Below are 21,722 nucleotides of genomic sequence, written 5' to 3'. Positions count from 1 at the left end.
TATGTTGGGAGGGGATGGGGGGGGGGAGGATGGACATAACATTCACGTTCATGAGGAATGCCACATTCAACTTTAATTGGTACATTTGCTCATTTTGATGACGATAACGATGACGATGATGACGATGATGATGATGTGGATGATGATAATGTTGATAATAATGATGATGTTGGTGTTGTTGACGATGGTGATGTTGCTGATAATGATGACGATGACACTGATGATGATAGTGATGATGATTATGATGGTGATGATGATGGTGATGATGATAGTGATATTGGTGATGATGATGGTGATGATGATAGTGATATGGGGATGATGGTGATGATGATGATGGTGATGATGATGAAGATGATGGTGATGATGGTGATGATGATGACAATAATGATGATGATGGTGAAGACGATGATGATGGCAATGACGATGATGGTGATGTTTCTTCACCGCAAGTATTTGCCTATAAAAACATTCAAACACAGGCTCCTCTGAAGCAAAATGTTATCAATATGGTGGAAAAAATAAGAGTCTAAAGTGTAGTTTTGAAGTCTTGTTGATTGATAATTTCAGAGACGATAACAAAAAAGACAATCAATGAGAGCTTTACCTGTAGCTGTGAGAGTTGAACTGTGTCTCTGTCACTCAGTACTATCGTAAAGTGATGGGTCAGTTTTGACCAGGCCTTCTCACAGACATGCAATCTTCTTGCAGTGGTCAAGGAGTTGGCTTCAGTGACCTACAAATTACAACACAGGAGACATAAAGACACAAGATAAGTGACTCATAATTTCACAAGAGCTATGCTAATATACATAAAATATAACCCAAATTGATAGGTATTATTTAAGTTTATTTATAGATATATTAAAAAAACACTACAAGTGAATTATATGAACATTATCATATAATTGATTAGATAAATATTTGTTTTCTTCTTTGCTATCAACATTGGCCTTGAAAAATCTACCAAATAATGTAGATTGTGTTGAAGGCCAGGGCTATTTGTCCTTTATAAAATACCTTCCTTTTAAATACTAGTAGTGTAGAACTGGTGGCGTTATAATCTCACAAGGTCAATAATCTATGTGCCATCGTTTTAGATCAAAGTCTCTGATGTTGAATATCATTGATTTCAGCAAACTTTTTACCATTAAAAGGTTTTTCATGATAATAATAGACATTCATACATGTACATGTATAGCGCAGTCTATCTAGAAAAAAATTATATTCCAAGATGCACAAGAAAAATGGAAGGACAAAGATTTTAGATGAGTGTCATAGTGCTAAGAAATTATGTTAGGAACAAAAATAAGATTGAAAAGTCTCTAATGACGATATATTTCTTAAATTTAATAGCACTATAAAAAAAAGAGAAGCTGGAGTGGCAGAGAAAACCTGTTCACCATAGGCTACTCATGCTTTGGGTTTTTTAGAAAAAGCCAGAGATCCTGACCAATGAGAACCTTGACTTCCATAAATATTATAATTTGATGAGGTCAGGCAAACATCTGGGATCACCTCCTGGCAGAACCTCATGCTTTGTAAATTCTATTGTTCCTGTTTCAATCCATGCATCTAATCCCGGGCATTTAATAGCCATACCTAAAATGGTATTACCCCCCCAGCCTGTATCTTAATTTCACTTATTTTTGTTTGTTGATTTGTATAAAGTTTACGTATATACTCATGTAATGATTGTGTGTATCATAAGGCATTCTAAATCATTTTGTGCAAACAAAATGAATTTTCATTTGTACCTGATTGCATTATAGACAACAATATTATCTGAAATCTGAATCTCTAGAACAAGCTGCAGTGACAGGTTATAACAGACTCAGCAAGGAATATTGCCAGCTTGGAATAGGACAACTGTACCTTCAACGCTAGAGAGTATGCAGCGTTACTCCATAGATCTCTCTCAGAGGTTAGATGAAACACCTGCTTCTCAAGTCTCCTCCTCTGAAGCTCATAGAGCTCATGATACTCTCCAAGCAGACTGAACAAAAAATATGCATACTATTGTGTTTAGAGGTCTGAAGATGTATCCACGGAGCCATAACGCATCTATAATACACATGTCTATCATTAACCAGAGACACAATACAATGACATTTCCTTCAACTTCACACATAAGGTTACTTTTAAAACAAAAAAACATGACAATTAAGAGATTAAAATCATTTTTAACTGACTTTTCCATCCTGGTCGGTGCGTAAATGAGGGAACTACAGACATCATCTGCTCACTATTCTTTTTTATTTTATCAAATAAAATATGAAATATCTAAATTTGTTCCTCATTGTATTGAAACAAGGCTTGAATCCTCCCTGAACATGTGGATTGTCATTGATACGACCTATTGCGATTCAATGAAGATACTTCATTACTGTCAAATCTGAAAAAAATCTATTATTTCATATAATCATATACAAAAGAACTAGAGAGTGCATGACATTATTGATTCTCTCATTTGCATATCATCCATGATGTGCATTTAATTCTTTTGTGAAATGAGAATAACTGTAAAACATCACTACTTTGTTATTTGAGGTTTTTCTAACTATTCAAATCCACTTTTTGTTGGGGCAGACATGCCGTTCTAAGGCGAGAACAGGCAAATTCTAACAGTCAAGTGTAAAGTTTATTTATTTTATTTATTTATCTCCTCTTTATTCAACAGGGTAGCCCCATCAGTAATTACAATACTGTTATACTAGGAGGCCCTGCATAACATAAAATACATATACATAAATGAATGAAACTTTAAAAAAAAATTAATGAAATGCCCCCCCCCCCTTACATGATGCAAAGGGGTTTTCTTACCTGGCACTTTTCTCTGATTCAGCAAGAGCTGCTGCAAGCTAACACACAAATGAACAACACAATGAAAACAACCATGAAAATAGATTGATTCACTTTATTTATATTCTCACAGCAAAGTGAATGTTCAAAGAGATATGTGTATTCATTGTAAACATAAGCTCATCTCAACATGGTGTTACTAACTGCCTCCATTATCAAACTTAGTTTTTATACTAAGTAATTAAACGGTAAAGCAAGTACAACAGTGTATTATATGCATACATTATATATTTCAGACTGAACTCCCTTTTCATGCTTCAGCGGTAAAACAAAAATCAAACATATATTGAGGTAACATTGCCAGACAAATGAGCTTATAAATTGAACATCAACCGATCATTTAAAAATTCTGTCAAATTTTGTTTTCCACATGAAGACTAAAATATAAGACCATGCTTGAAAGTATTAACAGGAGTTCAAAATAATTGGGCATTGACTTGGAAAAAGAAAATAGCAGTAATAAAAGTAAATAATGTTGCCAATTTGAAGAAGAATAACTGAATGGTAAACCTACCTGTTCTTGTGCTTGCTGGGCCTGTCCAGTTACAACCTTGTCATGCTCCCTGACATCAGATAGCTCACTGTATAATTGGAAAAAATAAGCATATTACTTTCGTAAAATAGGTTATCTCTCTAAAGTAACAGGCCGTATTCTGAAGTAAGGTTTAACTTAAACTCAGGTCTAAAGTTGTGGTTTAAGTATGGAGAGCCACTTGTTACATAATCACTAACAGTAGAGATATCCTATTTCAGCACATTTGGCTTCATAATTGTCTAGGAAGTATAAATAAATAGATAAATTGTCTAGGAAGTATAAATAAATTATTTTCTTCACCATCGATGAATCAGGAAAGAGCAAACATAAGAAACATACAACTCAATAAAATAATTTTTGATACTTTGGCTTTCCATACTTAAACCACAACTTTAAACCCGAGTTTAAGTTAAACCCGACTTCAGAATATAGGCCACAGAGTCCTATAGTATGGTGATTTGTGCTGTCCAGTTTCTTTGCTTTTTAGCATTACTAGTTTGTCATGTGTTCCCAAAATTTGATTAACCTTTGTCATAACTGACCATAATGATAGACAAGAACAGTTCACTTTGACTTCAAATTAATTCTCTTGAAATTATTTCTAAATGCTACTTTTCTTTCTCTTGATGGATTCATTAAAACATTATAAATTACCCCAACCCCAGTAGCAAACTACAGTGTGGGATTTTCTAGAAGGATGCATGTGCAAAATTTGTGAAAACAATCTAAAATTTCAGCCTCGACTTGGGGCCTAATTTACAGAAAGAGTTGCAATCAAAGCAAATCCAGAAATCAAAGACAACTTAAATCAAAATTAAACACAATGTTATAGGCATCTGATCTGCTTTTACTTACTTTGTGAGATCTGAGATAGTTGACTTGAATCTGAACAGTTCTTCTGTTAGCCTTCTGTCAAGAGCTCTCTGGGCCATTACTTCCTGGTGCAAACTATTAGAAAGGAAGAAACGTACAATATTAATTATTTATCATACAGTCATACAACATCTTGCCAGAACCAACATGTAGATGGACATAACAGAGCTGCCATCCTGAACAAGAACATTTCAGTATTTTCAAGGCTGAAAATCATTATTTTGGTGAGGAAATTAGTATTTTCACAGAAATACCATAGAACACATAAACTGAAACTTAAGAAATCAGTATTTTGCATGAAACCATCAGTATTCTTTTCTATTTTCATTACTAAATACGGAAAATCAGTACTAGTTGGCAGCTCTGACATAACGTTGTGCTTCAATCAATCTCTACACAGTTTTTAGCATATCTTAATTTCATCAAATGAATGGATAGTCTATGATAAAATTCCCACAATAAATTCTTTTTATCCCTGGACTAGGAAAGCTCGTCCTGAATTTATACAAATGAGAAATTCCTGTGTCGTATAATGTTGCAGTTATCATCATAATTATAATTTTCTGCCTTTCAATAAAACTGATGAGAAACTGTTGCACTTACCTTTTGATCTGGCGAGGAACTTTATCAAGGAGTTTATTGTAGAGTTCTCTGACTGATGATAATAGTTCACCTCTCTCAATACATTCCACACTCACCTACATCAAAAAGAATATTAACAAATATATACCTATATATAAATTCCATCTCATAGAAATCATGAAATAAAACGATGGTAACAACACATTGGACATTGCTTCTTGTCTTAAAGAGATCATTTCACTTTGTTCTGATTTAAAAATTATCATTTTGGTTCTTGAAAATGGAATAAACATTAGGCTTATAATGTAATAATACCATCCCAAAAGTTTCAAAGTATTATATATACAGGATCAATTTTAAAACCTTGGAGATGTAAACCAAAGTTTGAAAATAATTGGGAGTTGGTTTCAATGACTATGTGTATAGAGCGAATCTGTGCAACACAACACATTAACTCTAGATGAACACAGCACGACCTACATACAGTGTGTACAAGGTATGCACTGAATGTACAGCGCAGCTCATAGCGGGTGTATAGGAGATACAGGCAGTCAACATAGCCAACAGACTTTTTGAATTGGAGAAAACTGGTCATAAGCTGAGGCCTGTCTACCAGACGGTTCTCAAAATCAAGCTAATAAATTGCTACTTGTATCTAAATTACAGTTTTTCATCCTATACTGAAGTCTGTTTCAGAGTTTTTGAGGACAAATACAGGCACTCATACACATGTTTCGTCTCAGTTTGAGAATTTTTTAAATCAGCTGCTCACAAAGTTAAACAATCCCTTTAAGCTCTCATGAGTACTAGTGTCCCGTTTACTGATCATATACCTCTAATCATACAATTGCCCTGGGGAAGCATACAACGACCATATGTTTCCTGTACAGATTCATAAACTCTGTTGCTTCTATGATTTTATCTAGCATGAATTCTTACAAATGTTAAAAAATCTCAAGATTGTAGCAATTTAACACATTGGACAATGTACAGGCAAAGTCCAATCTTTGTAAAATTTCTAAGAATACTGGTAAGCAAAATCAGAGTGTCAAAGCTTTTGACAGATGGAACCTCTATTATTTGAAATTAGTGTCACAGTAGGCGTTCCATAATTAAACCACAAACTAAACCAGAGTTGAAATTAAAACCCAAGGTTAGAATACGGGCCAAAGTGTTTAATATTAATAGATATGGCATACCTGTCTGATGAGCTCATGAAAAATGATGTTGTAGATATTCTGCTCCTTTTTCACCAGTTCTAGGAGGTTATGCATCTGAAAAGAAAGGGGGGGAATGGATAGATGATGAACATGTGTTCAGTATGATCTGAATATTTTGTGGTAGTTATTTAAATACATGTTGTGACCAAATAAATGAAAAAGTTTTCATCCCCTGACAGAATTTACAACATGAATGAAAACGCAAGTAAATTGCAATCTTGTATTTCCCATCTTGAAGTAAAATAGTGAAATATCAACATTCATGATATACAAATATGTTGATTTTAATTTGATCTGACTTCACAGTTTTTTTTTTTAATAAATATCATTCACTACAGCAATTTATACAAATCATTGTCTTATCACTGTTTTGAACTGTTAGCCTTCACAAGGGATGTGTTTCAAATCTTAACCATATTTCTGACGATCTATATCTTGGCCTCAATACTGACCTGTGTGGGACCTTTGACCTCTACTCCCTCATCGTTGACTCCAGCCTTGTTCAGCATGGCTTGAAGAGATTCCTTCAGCTGCATCACTTCATATCGGCTTGTTGGTTTACTGAGAGAGAGAAAGAAAGAGAGAGACAGAGTTAAAGAAAAAGAAACGATAGGAGGCTTATAAATCACATTTTCTAAACTGGCTGATGGGGTGAATCATACCCCACCCATGTAATTTTGCATGACACTCTGCATGTTCACAATGCCCCAAAAATCTTGACATGGTGCTTCATGACATTTTTTTCTAGACCAAGTCTGTGGCGCTCTTGCATTCAGTTCCGAAAATAAAGTATTTCTATAAAGTAAACAAAGTATTATCATTATAATAACTGTGCAATTAACGAGACAAGAAAATTTCAACAAATTTGATTCCAATTTCAAATTCAAATCAACTTCATTGATAAAAAATCCACAATTTTAGAATACATGCATTATAAAAATATGAAATAGTTAATAGATTCTTGAGAGTGACTACTTACAGTGATGGAAACACAACTGGAGCCTCATCCTCATTCTTCAGGTGTGTACTAAATTTCCTGATGAAAAAAAAAATTGATCAAAACTTTTTGATTGATAAAAGTGTCCAGTGAAATGTAAGGCATCATGTGCGATGAATGAATTGAAACATTTGTTTCTAAAGAACATGATTTTTTTTTTAAATAGCAAAAATTGCAATGAAGAAACATCAGTAACTTTTAAAAATGTTAGTGTGACAAACTTCCCTTAACACATAGTAACCCAATATTTATGTATTTTTTAAAAAGTCAGGCCAATAAGAAAAAGTTATTTGTTTGATACATCGATTTGTATAAAAGTATCATTGAAAAAGCAGAAATAAAAATCTTGTTTTAGTTCTGCTCGGAAAGACAGCTATATCCAGATTTTCACGTAACTGATATTATCTGCATTTAAGGTACATCTAATTACTTTAGATAGTGGAAGAGCTATGGTGTAGTGGTTCTGACTCTCGCCTTGTAAACAGAGGGCGGTCTAGCCTCCTTTGGCAGGGCGTTAATCCACACTGTGCCATTCTCGACCAAGGTGCTAAATGGGTACCCGGTAGGATGCACAAGATATTGTATGTTTGATTTTGCCAGCAGCAAAATGAGGCTGCGATGAATGCAAGGAATGCTCCCCAGGGAGTGGAAATTGTGCACTTTCGTGCGGGATTGAAATGAATCCAATGACCGAGGTAACACGCTTTGAGCCATTCTGGGCAAAGTGCTTCATAAAAATTGGCTATCATTATTATTACTTTACATGTAGGACAAAAGGGTTGCAATAAATCTTAAGATTGATTGTACCTCTTTCTATTACAGGGTGCAGGGATCATAATACTTACTCTTCTTGGAATTCTAAATGCTGGACACCCTTTGCTTTAACAACATGATATTCAGATGGGACCAGTGTGTTAGGAACAGCCATACCCTAAAACAAATGCACAAACATCCAGAAAATTTGTTAAATCACAGAGCCGAAGTAAAACAATTAAATACTCCACAGGTACGTTGAAAAATATTTACTGTCTTAATATTAAAAAACATATTTACAAAGAACATATATTCATCAATACATGTTGAAAAATATATTACTGCATTATAATAATAGAAGATGATAGATATAAACTCAAAGGAGAGCTATGTTTTATGAGTTCAAATTTTTTATCTTTAATTTTGATCATCGTCAGGACAGGGCAGTAAAATTGAATAACGAGTGATGTACAAAGGGGAAATTGGAAAAAATAAATAGATACAAGTGCTTCTTTTGGGGGGGGGGAATAAAAAGGATATATGATTATGAATGGTGGACTCATACCTTATTGCCATGACTCTGCGACTGTTTCTCAATAGCACGTTTTCCACTTGGGTCATTTGCTAACGGCTTCGGGTCATTGGATCCGTTAAGAGCAACATCGTAGAGGAAAGATATGTCTCTGAAATATAGGCAAATGAGAACAGGGGAGCGTTTCATGAAGGACTTGTCAGACGTTTTATCCGACAAGTCCTATTTTATCCGACAGTTACCATAGTAACATTGCTTATCAACCAATCAAAATCAAGGAAAGATGTCAGATCTGACAACTTGTCGGACAAAAATGTTGATGAAACGCTCCCCTGGTGTAAAGCAATAGCTTTTAAATAGCAGGTGCATGTCAGATATTCAAAATCTTTCAACATGCTCATGAAATAATACATGGTGTACCGTAAAACCATTACACTCTTTCAATGTTCACATTTTCAATGTCCATATTTGTGCTATCATAAGAATTTGATGCTCACCTTAAATACGAAATATAATGAGAGAGAATTTTGAAGGATTAAATGCCCATAGATATACATGCAAGAAATTATAGTTTCTTCATTTTCATACTACTAGTAAAAAGAATTCTTACATGGTTCCTCCAATAAAATCAATTTTTCTGTTAAATTCCCAATTGTAGTGATGTCATACAAACTTAATGATCAGCTGCAATTTGGCATTTACTCTACCCTGCAGGCTTGTCAAGAAAAATGTATTATATTTCAATAGTATTCTAAATTAGCCTGAACCTCAAATTAAATCATTAAATTTGTTTACACTTCAAAAGGATATGTAAAATGCCATCATATCCTAATAAGATTGCAGATAAGTCATAAGGAGTGTGGTTGCATTTACACCAATATATCCTACAGACTATAATATTGGTTAATCCCGACTCAAAGACTACTCACCTTCCTGCTCCCGTTACAGAAACAGGTTGATCTGTCAAATGTTGGAATTTCCTTCTCCTGCTTGGAAAGTTCCATACGTTGGCAGGTGGTCCACTCTTAATGGCCTTTAACAACGACAATAATAACAATTAACAATCAAATAAGCAACATACCATATCAAAAGAAATTTAATGAAAATTTTGATGATGAAAAATACAATACAATAATATTCATATGAAACATGCTTATCATGCTTATCAAAAATGCTTATCAAAAATGTTTCTAAGCGCAGCATACTATTACACTGGCTTTAGCAAGGCTAGCCTGGGGGCCTTTCATAAAGCTGTTCATAAGTTAAAAGCAACTTAAAGAACGACTGGAGAACCTTTCTTACACGCGAGGGTAAAAAGACCAAAATAAAGTTGACTGTTGGGCAAAAAGTACATTCTTTATATGTACTTTAACAGTCAACACTACGTGTTTAGAGTTTGATTTGGTGTGGGACTGGGGTGGGGACGTACCAAGCCCAGTGATGTAGGTAAAGGTAAAATTGACGTTCATGACATTAAAATATCGCTGTACTTGTTTAGGGGTTCAATTCAGAGAATAATTGCCAAGGTTATTGTTTTGTTTCCAATACTTGTTAAGGGTAGGGTTTCATACATCAATACTCGTTAAGGGGTGCATTTTCAGAATATGGAAAATACTTGTTTAGGGTGCTTTTCGGACCCCAGGGTCACATATGGTATCCACTCGTCAATGGACGTGCCCCCCCCCCCCCCGGACGTGAGTGGGGCGGTGGAATTTGAACCCAAGACCTTGTGGTTCAAAGTCCAGGACTTATGCTGAGCCATAACAGCTCTACGTACAATGATTCTCCACATACAACCACTGTACCAGTGATCTAACAACACCTCAAGTTGCTTACTGCTTACCTTTTGATCTGTAGGAAAACTGGATTTGGCCTTTCCGGGAGCTTTAAGCTTATCTTTGCTGACTGGTTTAGGGAGTTGTGTAAGTGCATTCAAGATGTCTTCTGGAATAAAATCACTCTGCAGGGAGGTTGGCAATGGTTTGCTTCTGTCGACATAATTATCACTGGATCGCAAGTCTGGGAGAGGACTTCCTCCTGAATTACAAGATTACATTCACAAACTCATTAAATATAATGCTGGAGCAAAGAAATATATATATAAACTATCAATGGCTGAAAAATGTTTCTTTGACTTTACAGTACCAAGGTCATGTTTATATGACAAAGAAGTCTTTCATTTTTAGCCAACTGGATTAAAAGAAAAATATCAAAGCATAGATAAAAGTTTTCATTGACTATGTGATACTTATAATTTTTTCTGGAAAAAATGTGCAAATTTTGCAAAGGATCCATTCTCACTTTTAAATATAAATAGTAATCAAACAAGAAAGAAAAAACAATAAAAAGAATAGCTAAACTAATTTTCACAAAATGATATAAGTTTCATGCATGAAATTTTATAAAGCAAAATAACATCTGTTACAGTTTGAAGGGTACCGTAATCAACTTTTTTTTTAAACATCTCTTCAGTTGGCTGTGACCATTTAAGAATCAAGGTGACCAAATTGTAAGTACAAACAAATATGATGACAAATAACTTGATAAGAATTTAACCTGGTGATATAGGTCAAATACATGGCTCAAAAAGATAGGAAAAGTTCTAGAGACAAACATAAACATCAATGGATGAATATTATTACAATATGGTATAATTGCATCACATGTGAGTAATACCTGTGAGAAAGAGAGGATTCTGGAGGAAAGAAGGAAAACGAGGGGGAGAATATGAATGAAAAAAAAGAAGGAAAACAGAAGCAAAATTAGAAGGAAAAGAAGAAAAAAAAGGAGAAAAAAATGAGACAATTGACCTATGAATGTCTACTACTAACAAAAAGTGAGTATACAAGTAGTAAAATTTTCATAAGCAATCTCATTTGAAAGGTTCATACTAACAACCTTTGAATGAAACCATCTAAGATTCTGTTTTTTTTTCATTGCATGTTACTTACCATTTTCTTGTTTGGAGACGACACCCTTTTCTTTTCTCAGTGCTGGACTATTTGATGCTGTGTCTGCAGGCATAGGGGTGGGGTCAGGAACTTTGGGAAAATCCCCAACATCAGGGGCAACTGCCACTGCCGTCATATCTGTCTTGCTTTAATCTGAAAATATGTTACAAAGAGATAATTATTATCCCACTTCAAATTGATGGTTAGTGAATGCTGAGCAGTGTTCAATGAAAAAAAAATCTACCAAATTTCATAGTAATCCATGAATTGGTTTCTGAGCAATAATCAAATGAATTTCAAATGAAATTTTAAATAGCAAAATGCTCCCAATAGGCTCTGTAGTATAATTTGTCACAACACACACGCAGCTGAAACACATGACCACACACAGAGTGCAGATATATTGTGTGCAGTTTTGCATTGGGCTTTCTGAAGTACTAGTGAGGGAAAGGTATTTTGAAATCGATTCTGACACTTGATCCTAAAGGAAAGGTAAAAAATTAGTATTTCCATTGGATTTGCCATTATCAATACTATAAAAACCCGCTAGTTTACAAACTTATGGTACATTTTTTCACAAGATACGAGACTTTGAACTTCCTTTTTTAATGCCACCGTCAAAATTATGTTAGTAACCAAATGTTATTTGGAGCATTTTATTATCTTTAATTTGATACCAAAATCATTATATTTGGATAATGGGATCGTATGTCAGAAATGCGTTGAACTTTGATTTTTCCCTCAAAACTATATGACCATTTTTGGCTGTGTGAATGCGGTGAAAAGGGCGATTTTTTTTCTGAGTGCAGTCACCCTATTACTAACGTCCATGCGCAGTGAGTCGCCATGTGCATTTTTTTTACTGTTGCGCCACTCACCTGTCACTGCCTGACCAAAATGGTTCTAGAAATCATTTGCAATTTTGAAAAGTGTCTTTTGGCATCTGATATTACTCCTCAGTAATTCCCTGAAACTGCAACGTTTGGTTAAAAGAGCCAGCAAAAGGAAAAGATGTTTAGCGCAGTCAAAGTCAGACTTGCAAACTTGGTCCGTACAGTGCAAATTTTAGCTGCCATTTGTCTCGGGCGACGAATTGAGACGCCCACACTAAGCAATCGATGTTTCCAAAGCTGCCGCTCAAGTTAACAATATTTGGTATCAAAATATAGATTATAAAAAAAGTGATGCTCATGATCAATTCATTTTGAAAGTGGGGGTGACAAATGTTATCAAAATAAGAGGGGGTGGCGTCTCTATGCATATCTCAACCTACAGAGAGGTTTCAACAACACAGCTGAGTCAATGCAATTTGTGTACAATATGTCTGTACAGTACTATTGTAGGATGGTTATTTTCTCATTTTCTTATTTTATTCATTTCTTTTGACTTGTGTTTTCTTCAGCTGTTTTACATTTCTGTTCTGTCTAAACTTGAGCTCTCTTGCATTTCTTTTCAGTAATGCCCTTGCAGTCTGAAACTTAGGTTATTATTCAGTTGTCATTCATTCATTCTACTCTGAATGCCTTTCCTCTGATACTCTTTGTCATCTTCATTCCTTCTCTATTCTCTCTTCAGGTGTTCCACTCATTTCATCCCTTACCTGACTCCCTTGTTTCTAATTCCATTATTACATAATCACCAGACATCTTTGTCATCTTCATCTCATTCCTTATTGGTTTATCTTATGAATTGGGTTCTTACATTTTAGTTTGATCCATCCATTCTTATCATTTTGATTGTTTGACTTTACTTGATTATGTAAATTGTACCATGAATGAGTTTAGCTGAGGCAAAGTAGCCCAGATAATTAAAGCAGAGCACTACCAGACTCCTTCGGTTGCAGTTCTGTTTATTTTTGTCTCCGGCTTCAGTTTAACTTATTTCCCATTTGGTTTGATTATTTATTGATTTGAGTTGCTGCTTTGAACTTATATTATTTTCCTCTACTAAACTTATATTTTTTTCAACCTTACACTAGTATACAAATAGCGAAAAGGCATGAGTGCGATGGTGCGAGATTTCGCATGAGGTGAAAGAAGGATGCTCTATTAGAGAATATAGCGTCTCTTTCTTTCACCGAATGCGAAATCTCGCACCATTGTACGAATAAGAATATTCGCTATTTGTGTTGTACACCTCGGAATTTAGCGAAAATAGTAATCTATGAAAAGGGAGCAAAAAAAATTGAAAGCGAAAAGCAAAATCCCATAAGCGCAAATGACCTTGGGCAGAATTGCGCATAATGCCAGCAGGCTTATAGGGGTATTGCGCCTTCATTTTTGCCGAGCGCCATGAATTAAATCGTATTGTGACGTCACCTCCTTTAGCCGTGCAACGGTACATTTTGGATGGTATGTCTTTCGTGCAACGGTACAAATGATTGACATTCAGCCTCCCATTTGTTCGCGTACAACAAGCTATTTAGGCGTTGTACAATAGTAAATGTATTGGATGTTTTGAATCGGCGACTCACAATTTACCCATTGTGTCGCTGTTCTGGAAGTGCGCAATTCGTCACATTCAATCTTATCTTATCTATTCTTATGCAGCAATTTCAGGAGAAAAAGTTTTCCTAATTTTGAGTGAGGATCTGTGCTGTGCTGTGGATACTTTTCTCATACAAAGTCAACGATTTGGGAAAGAATTTTTTTTTTGGGGGGGGCAAACTGAAGGTTTACGACCGCCGATTATTGCCGATGGCGACTCACTTCGCATGGCCATAGCCATGGCCGGTCATGGACATGGTCGTTAGCACTCATTCGATGAACAAGATTAGCCAGCATGCAGCAGCAAGACCCAAGAGATTTACGACCACACAACACATTTCTTAATGTATGGGGCTAGGCCTACCCAATTTTTTTTAAGGCAGAAATATCCTTCGGTTGGTACGAAACTGCAACTAAAACATCATTGTTACACTTAATCAAATTTATCCGTATTTATATCCCTTTTTAATCATACCTTCATGTTATCGTAAAAAATATAATAAAAAGGATAATTTTATTTGATAAACAGAAACAATTCTCACCGACTTCGTCTTCGCAGCGGCTTGTTGTCAACGAAACAGCGTTTGTAAACATTGTTAACTCCACTTAGTTTTCTAACCCGCGCCGCACCTAGCTTGTGCGTATAGGCTACCCTCGTTAGTCTTTCACGACTCAAGTTAAAAATCTCTTATAACCAGTGGCGTAGCTACGGGGGGCCTGGGGTGCCCCCCCCCAGGTGCCCCCCAGAAAAAAATTGGCAGAGCAAAAGAAATGGGAGAAAGAAGAAAAGAAAAAGGAAAAGAAGAAGAAAGACAGAAGGAAAAAAAGAGAAAAATAAGAGGAGGAAGACGAGTGAATGAAATAATGTGAGGGGAAGACTTGCAAAAAAAAATCTTTCATGTTTACTATATAAAATTTTTGCTTGCGCTTCTTGCCAGGATTGCCTGTTCGATGAGATTCATATCTTGCTCAATAGGCTGATATGGAGCAAGTTTTGAAGTCAATATACAAAACATATTTTAGCTCGGATATCGAGCTTTCATTATTTTTTTCATTTACAAATTTAAGTGCTCTGTAAAATGTCTGTTTTATGGTCTACATATCAGCATTTTAAGCTCACACTGCGTTGTCACATTGTTTGATTTGCCAAGTTCATATTGTCTACGTGTATTCCATAATGTTCCATTAAACAAATGTATTCAGAATGCCCAGATTCTAGGTCTAAATCTAAAACATGCGCGATAGCCTGCATGTTGTTTATTCAAAATGTACTTAAATTATCTGTTTGTATATATTGTGATCCTCGATGATTCTCCAATAAAAATATAATAAAAAAAAAATTCACATCATAATATCAATAATTGTCTGCTCACGCTTCACGATCGCATTATTAATGATACCCAATTAAAATACAAAATATGTCCTGCTTTTAGGTCTAAAATCTCAATTTTCTTCTTCTCGCGCTTCGCGCTCGCATCAATTGTTTAGTTACATACCTATCCGATTTATTAATACAAAAAGTGCTTAGAATGACCATTTTTTAAGTCGGAATGTCAAAAAAATTTGCTTGCGCTTCGCGCTCGCATTATTGAAATATATACAGTCTTCGTGGGTAACTGTAAGTAGTCCTTAACAGGTCCCTTTTTGATAATGCTAGAACAGTTAATACAAATTTCTGCTCGTGCTTGGCGTTCGCAGTAACCATCTAGTGCCCTATGAATCTTGTTCAGGATCACACATAACATTGCCCAGAATATTAAATTTTCGGGACAAAATACATGAAAGTAAAAAAAAATCGCTCGCGCTTCGCGCTCGCACTTTTTTTTATAAGGCTTATGAGATTATTTCATGTTTATGTTGTTTTATAAGAATAAAACTAAAAAGTGACTGATCAGGGAAAATATAGGTGAAGATAATTTCGGGCCCCGTCCCCTATTGGTGAAAGTCGGATCCGCCCTTGTGGTACATACACATCGGAAAAAAATGGCCGGGCCCCCCCCCAGGAAAAAGCAAGGACCCCCAGTGCCCCCCAGGAAAAAAATCCTAGCTACGCCGCTGCTTATAACATGATGCGATCAAAAGAAGGAATTTTAAAATTAACTGAAAACATAACAACCGGCATAACAAGTTCCTCATATATGTTTACATATTTAAAAAATGCAATGTCCAGAACTTTACCAAACATTTTACCATCGTCTATTATGCCAGCACGACAGTCCTCGATCCAGCTAGGCTCCATGTACCTCATCCATCCTATCATTTAAAAATAAAGTTCAACATAGTGTAAGGAACTTTTCCACTCTTTTTTTTTATAGTAAACTTAGTCCATATAAACGTCTCTTCGAATTCACTTATTGTCTCACTGACTTCTGTGTAGTCTATCACGCCCGACTTCAGAATTTACAAGATTTCTTAAAGGTCAAGTCCACCCCAGAAATTTTGATTTGAAAATAAGAGAAAAATCAAACTAGCATAATGTTGAAAATTTCATCAAAATCGGATATAAAATAGGAAGGTTATGGCATTTTAAAGTTTTGCTGATTTTTCACAGTCATACGCACAAAAAACTCAGTGTCATGCAGATGAGTCAGTCGATGATGTCCATCGCTTACTTTTTCCTTTTTATATTGTTTGAATTATACAATATTTCATTTTTTTTTACATATTTGACAATAAGGCTCAACTTGACCCAACCATATAGTATAAAACAATGGTAATTCCACATGTTCAGGGAGGAACTAATTGTTGTTTCACTTGACAATGAGGAGAAAATGAGAATATTTCATATAATAAAATACAAAAGAAACAGTGAATGGTTGACGTCATCAGTCTCCTCATTTGCATATCGACCAGGATGTGCATATATACTGTTTTGTGAAATTAAGCGAAACTTTCCTACTTTACATCCGATTTTGATGAAATTTTCAGTGTTATGCTAGTTGAATTTTCCCCTTTTTATTCAAATCAACTGTTTGTTGGGTTGGACTTGTCCTTTAACAATAATCAAAGGTAAATTGGAGCATGGCATAATAATATTGTTAGTGAGCAAATATGATTTGCTTCTGTTTTTGTTTCTGTTTGTGGTAACTACCGTAGGAACTCGGCAGGACAGCATTTTGCTGGTAAACGCCAAGCTGGTATATAACCAATTACCTATGAAACATTTTACGTCTAGGTTCATCAGTCATAGTGGCTGACGTTATAGACGACAGATATCACTCTCGGGCCTTTTTATCAAAATGGAGACTTACGATTATGAGTCCAATGCTCTAACCACTGGACCACACGACTCGTGTCTTTGGTGCTTATAATTATTTTTGTAACAGAATTGATAAAAAAAAACGTGTTTTGGATATTATGGATGGATATAAGATTTCCAAATAAAAGGGGCTAACATCAGAAATTCCTCTACAGGGGCCGCGGAACGGTTTGACAATGCAGGGGCCTGACCATGCAAAACTCTTAATCAGTTGGTATTTTTTACGTTTTAGTGTATACACGGTGTTTTGGGGGAAAAGTGTGGGGCTGAATAGACTCCCAACACCCTCCTTCCACAACCCCTTCTCTATGCTCTCATCCTAAAAGTCACGCATACATACAAACCGACTGTAAACCGATGCAATTTGAAATCCGGTCTGGGATCGGTTTCGTTGGTGTGCCACGCTGTTGAATAAGAAAGTACAATCAAATATCAATTCATCCTCAGAAAAATGTTGATATTTGGATTAATAGAGAAAAATCAGACAAGCATAATGCTGAAAAAAAAGTCGAAAATGCATTAGAAAGTTATGACATTTTAATGCGCGTGTTTTAGATTTAGACCTAGAATCTGGGTATTCTAAATACAGAAATCAATAGTCCCAACGCAAAGCGCGAGCTAGAAAAAAGTGATATAAGATCAGAAGAAGGGTCAATTTAAGCATTATTTCAAGCACTGTGTATGGGTAAATTGTAAAGTGGTTACGGTTAGCATTTAATAAACAGTGTGAGCGCGAAGCGCGAAATTAATTTTTTAATTATTATTTTTGACCTAGAATCGGGACATTTTGTCATAATGTAAAAAATAATGACTTCCTTCAAATTTCTTTTCCTAAACTCGAGATGAACTCGTCGATATTCCATTCAGAAAAAAGGGAAAATGTAATTATAAAAAATTCATGGATATGTTATTACCTTATAACTAATAAGCCTTATGAGAGCGCGAATTTTATTGATATTAAGGCCTGAAAACTGGACACTTTAAGCACCTTTTTAATCATGAAATGGATGCATGGGTACACATATTTTTAACAATGCGAGCGCAAATCGCGAGCCGACATTTATGATGAAACTGTCATGAAAGGGAAATTTTAAGTATTTTTTAAAAATCAACTTTTATGTATACCTCTAAGTTAGAGGTATACATAACTCAGCTGGATCTGCCTATTCAATTCAATTCAATTCAATTCGGTTTATTATGAAAGACATTGTAAAACAGTCCGAAGACTGACACATACAAAGTTAACAGAAAAAAGGAAAAATACTAGGCCTATATATAAAAAAGCGTTTGCCAATTTCTTGTTTATTCATTGGCAAAAAAATGCCTATATATTGAAATTCTTGCATTAATGTAACCTAACAAAAGGTCCAGTGAGGAAAGCATTTCCTGCGCGGAGCGCGCGGAAAATCATATTTTGTATTAGATGTAAAAAACAAATTTTATACCGTAATTATGGTTGATTTGCAAATTCCTGTGTAACTTGATATAGTTTTATTTTCTTTTTGCACTAACGGAATTATTGGAGGGGGGGGGGCAAAACACTATGCTTCCCCCAATAATTGGTTAATGGGGTGATCGCCCCCTGCCCCCCCACCCCCGGATCGACGCCTCTGCTCACTGGGGAGCCATGCATTGTTCTGTTGCGTATCATTAGTAGATACGCAAGATAAAATTTATACGCAAGATAAAATCTAAAATTTTATCTGAGAGATAAAATCTCATCTCAGAATACCAATTTCATTTTAAGAGATAAAATAAAATATTTTAAAGATAAAATGACCTCAGAATACCACGCCTGGCTAGGCAACCGTTTACTAGTATCTGTGCCGCATGCCAATCTAATCCGACTTTCACATCCTACCGGTATACAACACCAGTGTGGAGAGGGACAAGGACCTTGCCAAATTACTATATTAGCACTGGGTGGGATTCAAACCCGCCATCGACTCTTGGTTTAAGAGTCAAGTACTTAAGCTACTACACCAAGACACCCGGGTGACCCGGCCTCCACACTATACCCAGGGTAGCCACTTCATATCATATAAGACTGCTCTTCCAGAGGGCCCAGCATACTATGTTATCATTACCCTTCTCCAAAGGCTTGATTAAAGGTCAAGTCCACCCCAGAAAAATGTTGATTTTAATAAATAAAGAATAATCAATCTAGCACATGCAACGTTGACAATTTCATCAATATCGGATGTAAAATAAGTAAGTTATGACATTTTAAAGTTTCGCTTATTTTTCACACATAGGCTATATTCACAACTCAGTGACATGCAAATGAGACAGTCGATGATGCCCCTCACTCATAGTTTTTTATTTATTGTTTGATTTATACAATATTTAATTTTAACAGATTGGACAATGATGACCAACTTGAATGAACCATATAGTATCAAACAATATATGCTAATTCCACATGTTGATCAATGGAGGAATTAATCATTGATTCACTTGACAATGAGGCCCATGAGGTGAAAATTAGAATATATCATATTTCATGTAATAAAATACAAAAGAAATAGTGAGTGGATGACGTCATCAGTCTCGGACTTCATTTGCATACCAACCAGGCATATAAACTGTTAAAAAATACAAAATGGTATTAGGAAAAACATGTTGAACTTTAATGTAGAAGCATTTTTATTTTCTTTTACATTATACTTAAATATGGTTTGTATACCCTCGCTTTCTCCATACGGTATCATAGAACTTCGGTAGCGGAGGGTAGGGTGAAGGAAGATCGACTGGGTAGTCGGTGCTAGGGAGCAGTTTGTCAGGGAGGGATTCGGGGGGGGGGGGGGGGCTCGCCATCGATGGTTATGTGGTCGGGTCGATTGTGGCTTCCTTTAACCGAGTTTTGTGTGTGTATATGATTGTTTATGTTGAAGGCTGTACAGTCACTGTCTAAAAAACAATAACTAATCGAAAAAGAGTGTCACAAGAGTGTACTCAAGGGGGGGGTGCTTTAGTTTGCGCTCCTTTTTTGCAGTGCGTAGCGTGTTAAATTATTTCCCTATGGAGAATAATAGAAAAATACGCCTTTTTTGACGGATTTGCTAAGATATCTCCCAAACGAGTCAACAAGGTGATCTATCAAAACAGAATAGAATAGAGCAGATTCTCACCTTGAACATGATATGATTTTCATTTAATTTTAGTCAAATTAAGTTCTGTCACTTTTGAGGTTTTTGGAACCTTTCTTGATGATTTTGGAAATCCATTTGTACATGAGCCAATGGGCAAGTGCAGGAAACGAAACGTTTGGTGCGACTTCACATTGTTGTAAAAAAATATATACGTCACAATAGACCCTATCAAAAAAAGACATTTTGCAGAAAATGCTGTAGATTGCGAATACCTAAGAATTATTTTGATTGGATAAAAAAAACCTCTGTCACTTTTCACATTTGCAAAAGCTTTTGCAATAATTGGTCACTATAGTTTGACGGGTTCCAGCCGATGGCATTGTGTGTACACAGTACACACGCATAGCTAGGCAACGCAACGCGTGAAGAATTTTGCACGTTTTCATTATTCGTACAGCGACGACTTGAGTGTATGTTGGATAGGACCGTACCATTTTTGACCGGGGGTGTGCCAATGAATGTAAGTGATCAAGAAGAGTTACAAAACTGAAGGGAGTGAGAAAACAAGGAAAGTGAGAGGGAAATTTATGAAAACAAGTAATGCGAGGAAAAATGATAAGAAAAGGAGAGAAAGGAGAAGAAGTGAAAACACGCAGCTGAGTGCGCTCACGATATGTAAGTTGCACACCCCTGCACCGCAATGTAGCAGCCCGCCACTATACACGTAGATTGCCTGCACGATGCGAAGACAGCGGCGCGTATTAGTGACTGTGCGTTAAACGTCCCATTTCTATGCCTTATAAAAGGAGCGTTTTTTGTACACAACAAATTGATATGTTGGGGAGGGGATGAAGCCCCATTGACACTCTTTCTGATTAAGATTTCTAGAAAAACTGGAATACTACACTTGATCCCCCCTTATATACTGCTGCCCCAGTATAGCTGCATACAAAAAGAAAAATAAAGGACCTCCTATAATTGCATGATCCCGTGCATGATAAACGATCAGTGAAGCGGATTAAGAAGAAAAATGAACAAATTAGCATCATTGACCTGTCATTGTATGCTCCCCGCCCCAAAAGGATTTTTACTTTTTAACGATCGAGTTCATGGATTTGTCATATAACTTCATTTAAAAAGAGACTGAATGTGTATTCTTCATATTTTATATGTGTCAAAAAGCCCTTTTTATGTATATTTTTGAGAAATAAAAGCTACGTACTGGAAAATAAAAGAAAATTTTGATCATAATGAACTATTCATTTTGCTATTCATCATTATTTGAGACTTTTGAGTGAGCCCTAATTCTTGGCAATGGACATCTCAATCTTTGCGCGGGGGGGGGGGTATTTCCGTGTGCAATGACGTTGATTGGACGTGAGTCACGGATGACCGCAGCTTGAAGATGGTTATAAAAGTAAAGATTTTTAAATTTATTTTTTTATCTATTCATATTTTTAGTACATTATTATGCCACTTAATTACATGACAGGTGATTAATATATTTTTGTAAAGTTGATAATGAATGCAAATTTTTATCTTGATAATCCAAATATATAAGAGTAAAAAAATGCTAAGTAAGT

The 21,722-nt window shown here is 35.6% G+C and overlaps 1 protein-coding gene across 5 annotated transcripts in view; it reads right to left on the bottom strand.

Annotated features, from left to right (window-relative positions):
- Positions 1-14,421, bottom strand: part of LOC121428387 (axonemal dynein light chain domain-containing protein 1-like) — a 34,681-nt gene extending 20,260 nt beyond the window's left edge. For all 5 annotated transcript variants that reach the window (XM_041624978.1, XM_041624981.1, XM_041624979.1 and 2 more), the window contains exons 1-15: positions 14,331-14,421; positions 11,303-11,455; positions 10,195-10,388; positions 9,281-9,384; positions 8,385-8,502; positions 7,912-7,997; positions 7,049-7,105; positions 6,522-6,630; positions 6,049-6,123; positions 4,871-4,965; positions 4,250-4,342; positions 3,374-3,440; positions 2,821-2,858; positions 1,873-1,993; positions 605-733 (exon numbers count right to left, since the gene is read on the bottom strand). In XM_041624978.1, coding sequence (XP_041480912.1) covers positions 605-733; positions 1,873-1,993; positions 2,821-2,858; positions 3,374-3,440; positions 4,250-4,342; positions 4,871-4,965; positions 6,049-6,123; positions 6,522-6,630; positions 7,049-7,105; positions 7,912-7,997; positions 8,385-8,502; positions 9,281-9,384; positions 10,195-10,388; positions 11,303-11,438 — 1,422 coding nt within the window. In that variant the 5' untranslated portion in view covers positions 11,439-11,455; positions 14,331-14,421. The remainder of the gene's footprint in view (positions 1-604; positions 734-1,872; positions 1,994-2,820; positions 2,859-3,373; positions 3,441-4,249; positions 4,343-4,870; positions 4,966-6,048; positions 6,124-6,521; positions 6,631-7,048; positions 7,106-7,911; positions 7,998-8,384; positions 8,503-9,280; positions 9,385-10,194; positions 10,389-11,302; positions 11,456-14,330) is intronic.
- Between the last annotated feature and the right edge of the window lie 7,301 nt (positions 14,422-21,722).

The sequence above is a fragment of the Lytechinus variegatus genome, chromosome 15, assembly GCF_018143015.1.
Source record: "Lytechinus variegatus isolate NC3 chromosome 15, Lvar_3.0, whole genome shotgun sequence".
Classification (NCBI taxonomy): domain Eukaryota; kingdom Metazoa; phylum Echinodermata; class Echinoidea; order Temnopleuroida; family Toxopneustidae; genus Lytechinus; species Lytechinus variegatus.
The sequence above is the reverse complement of the archived record's forward strand: the minus strand, read 5'-3'. Positions and strand labels throughout refer to the sequence as shown.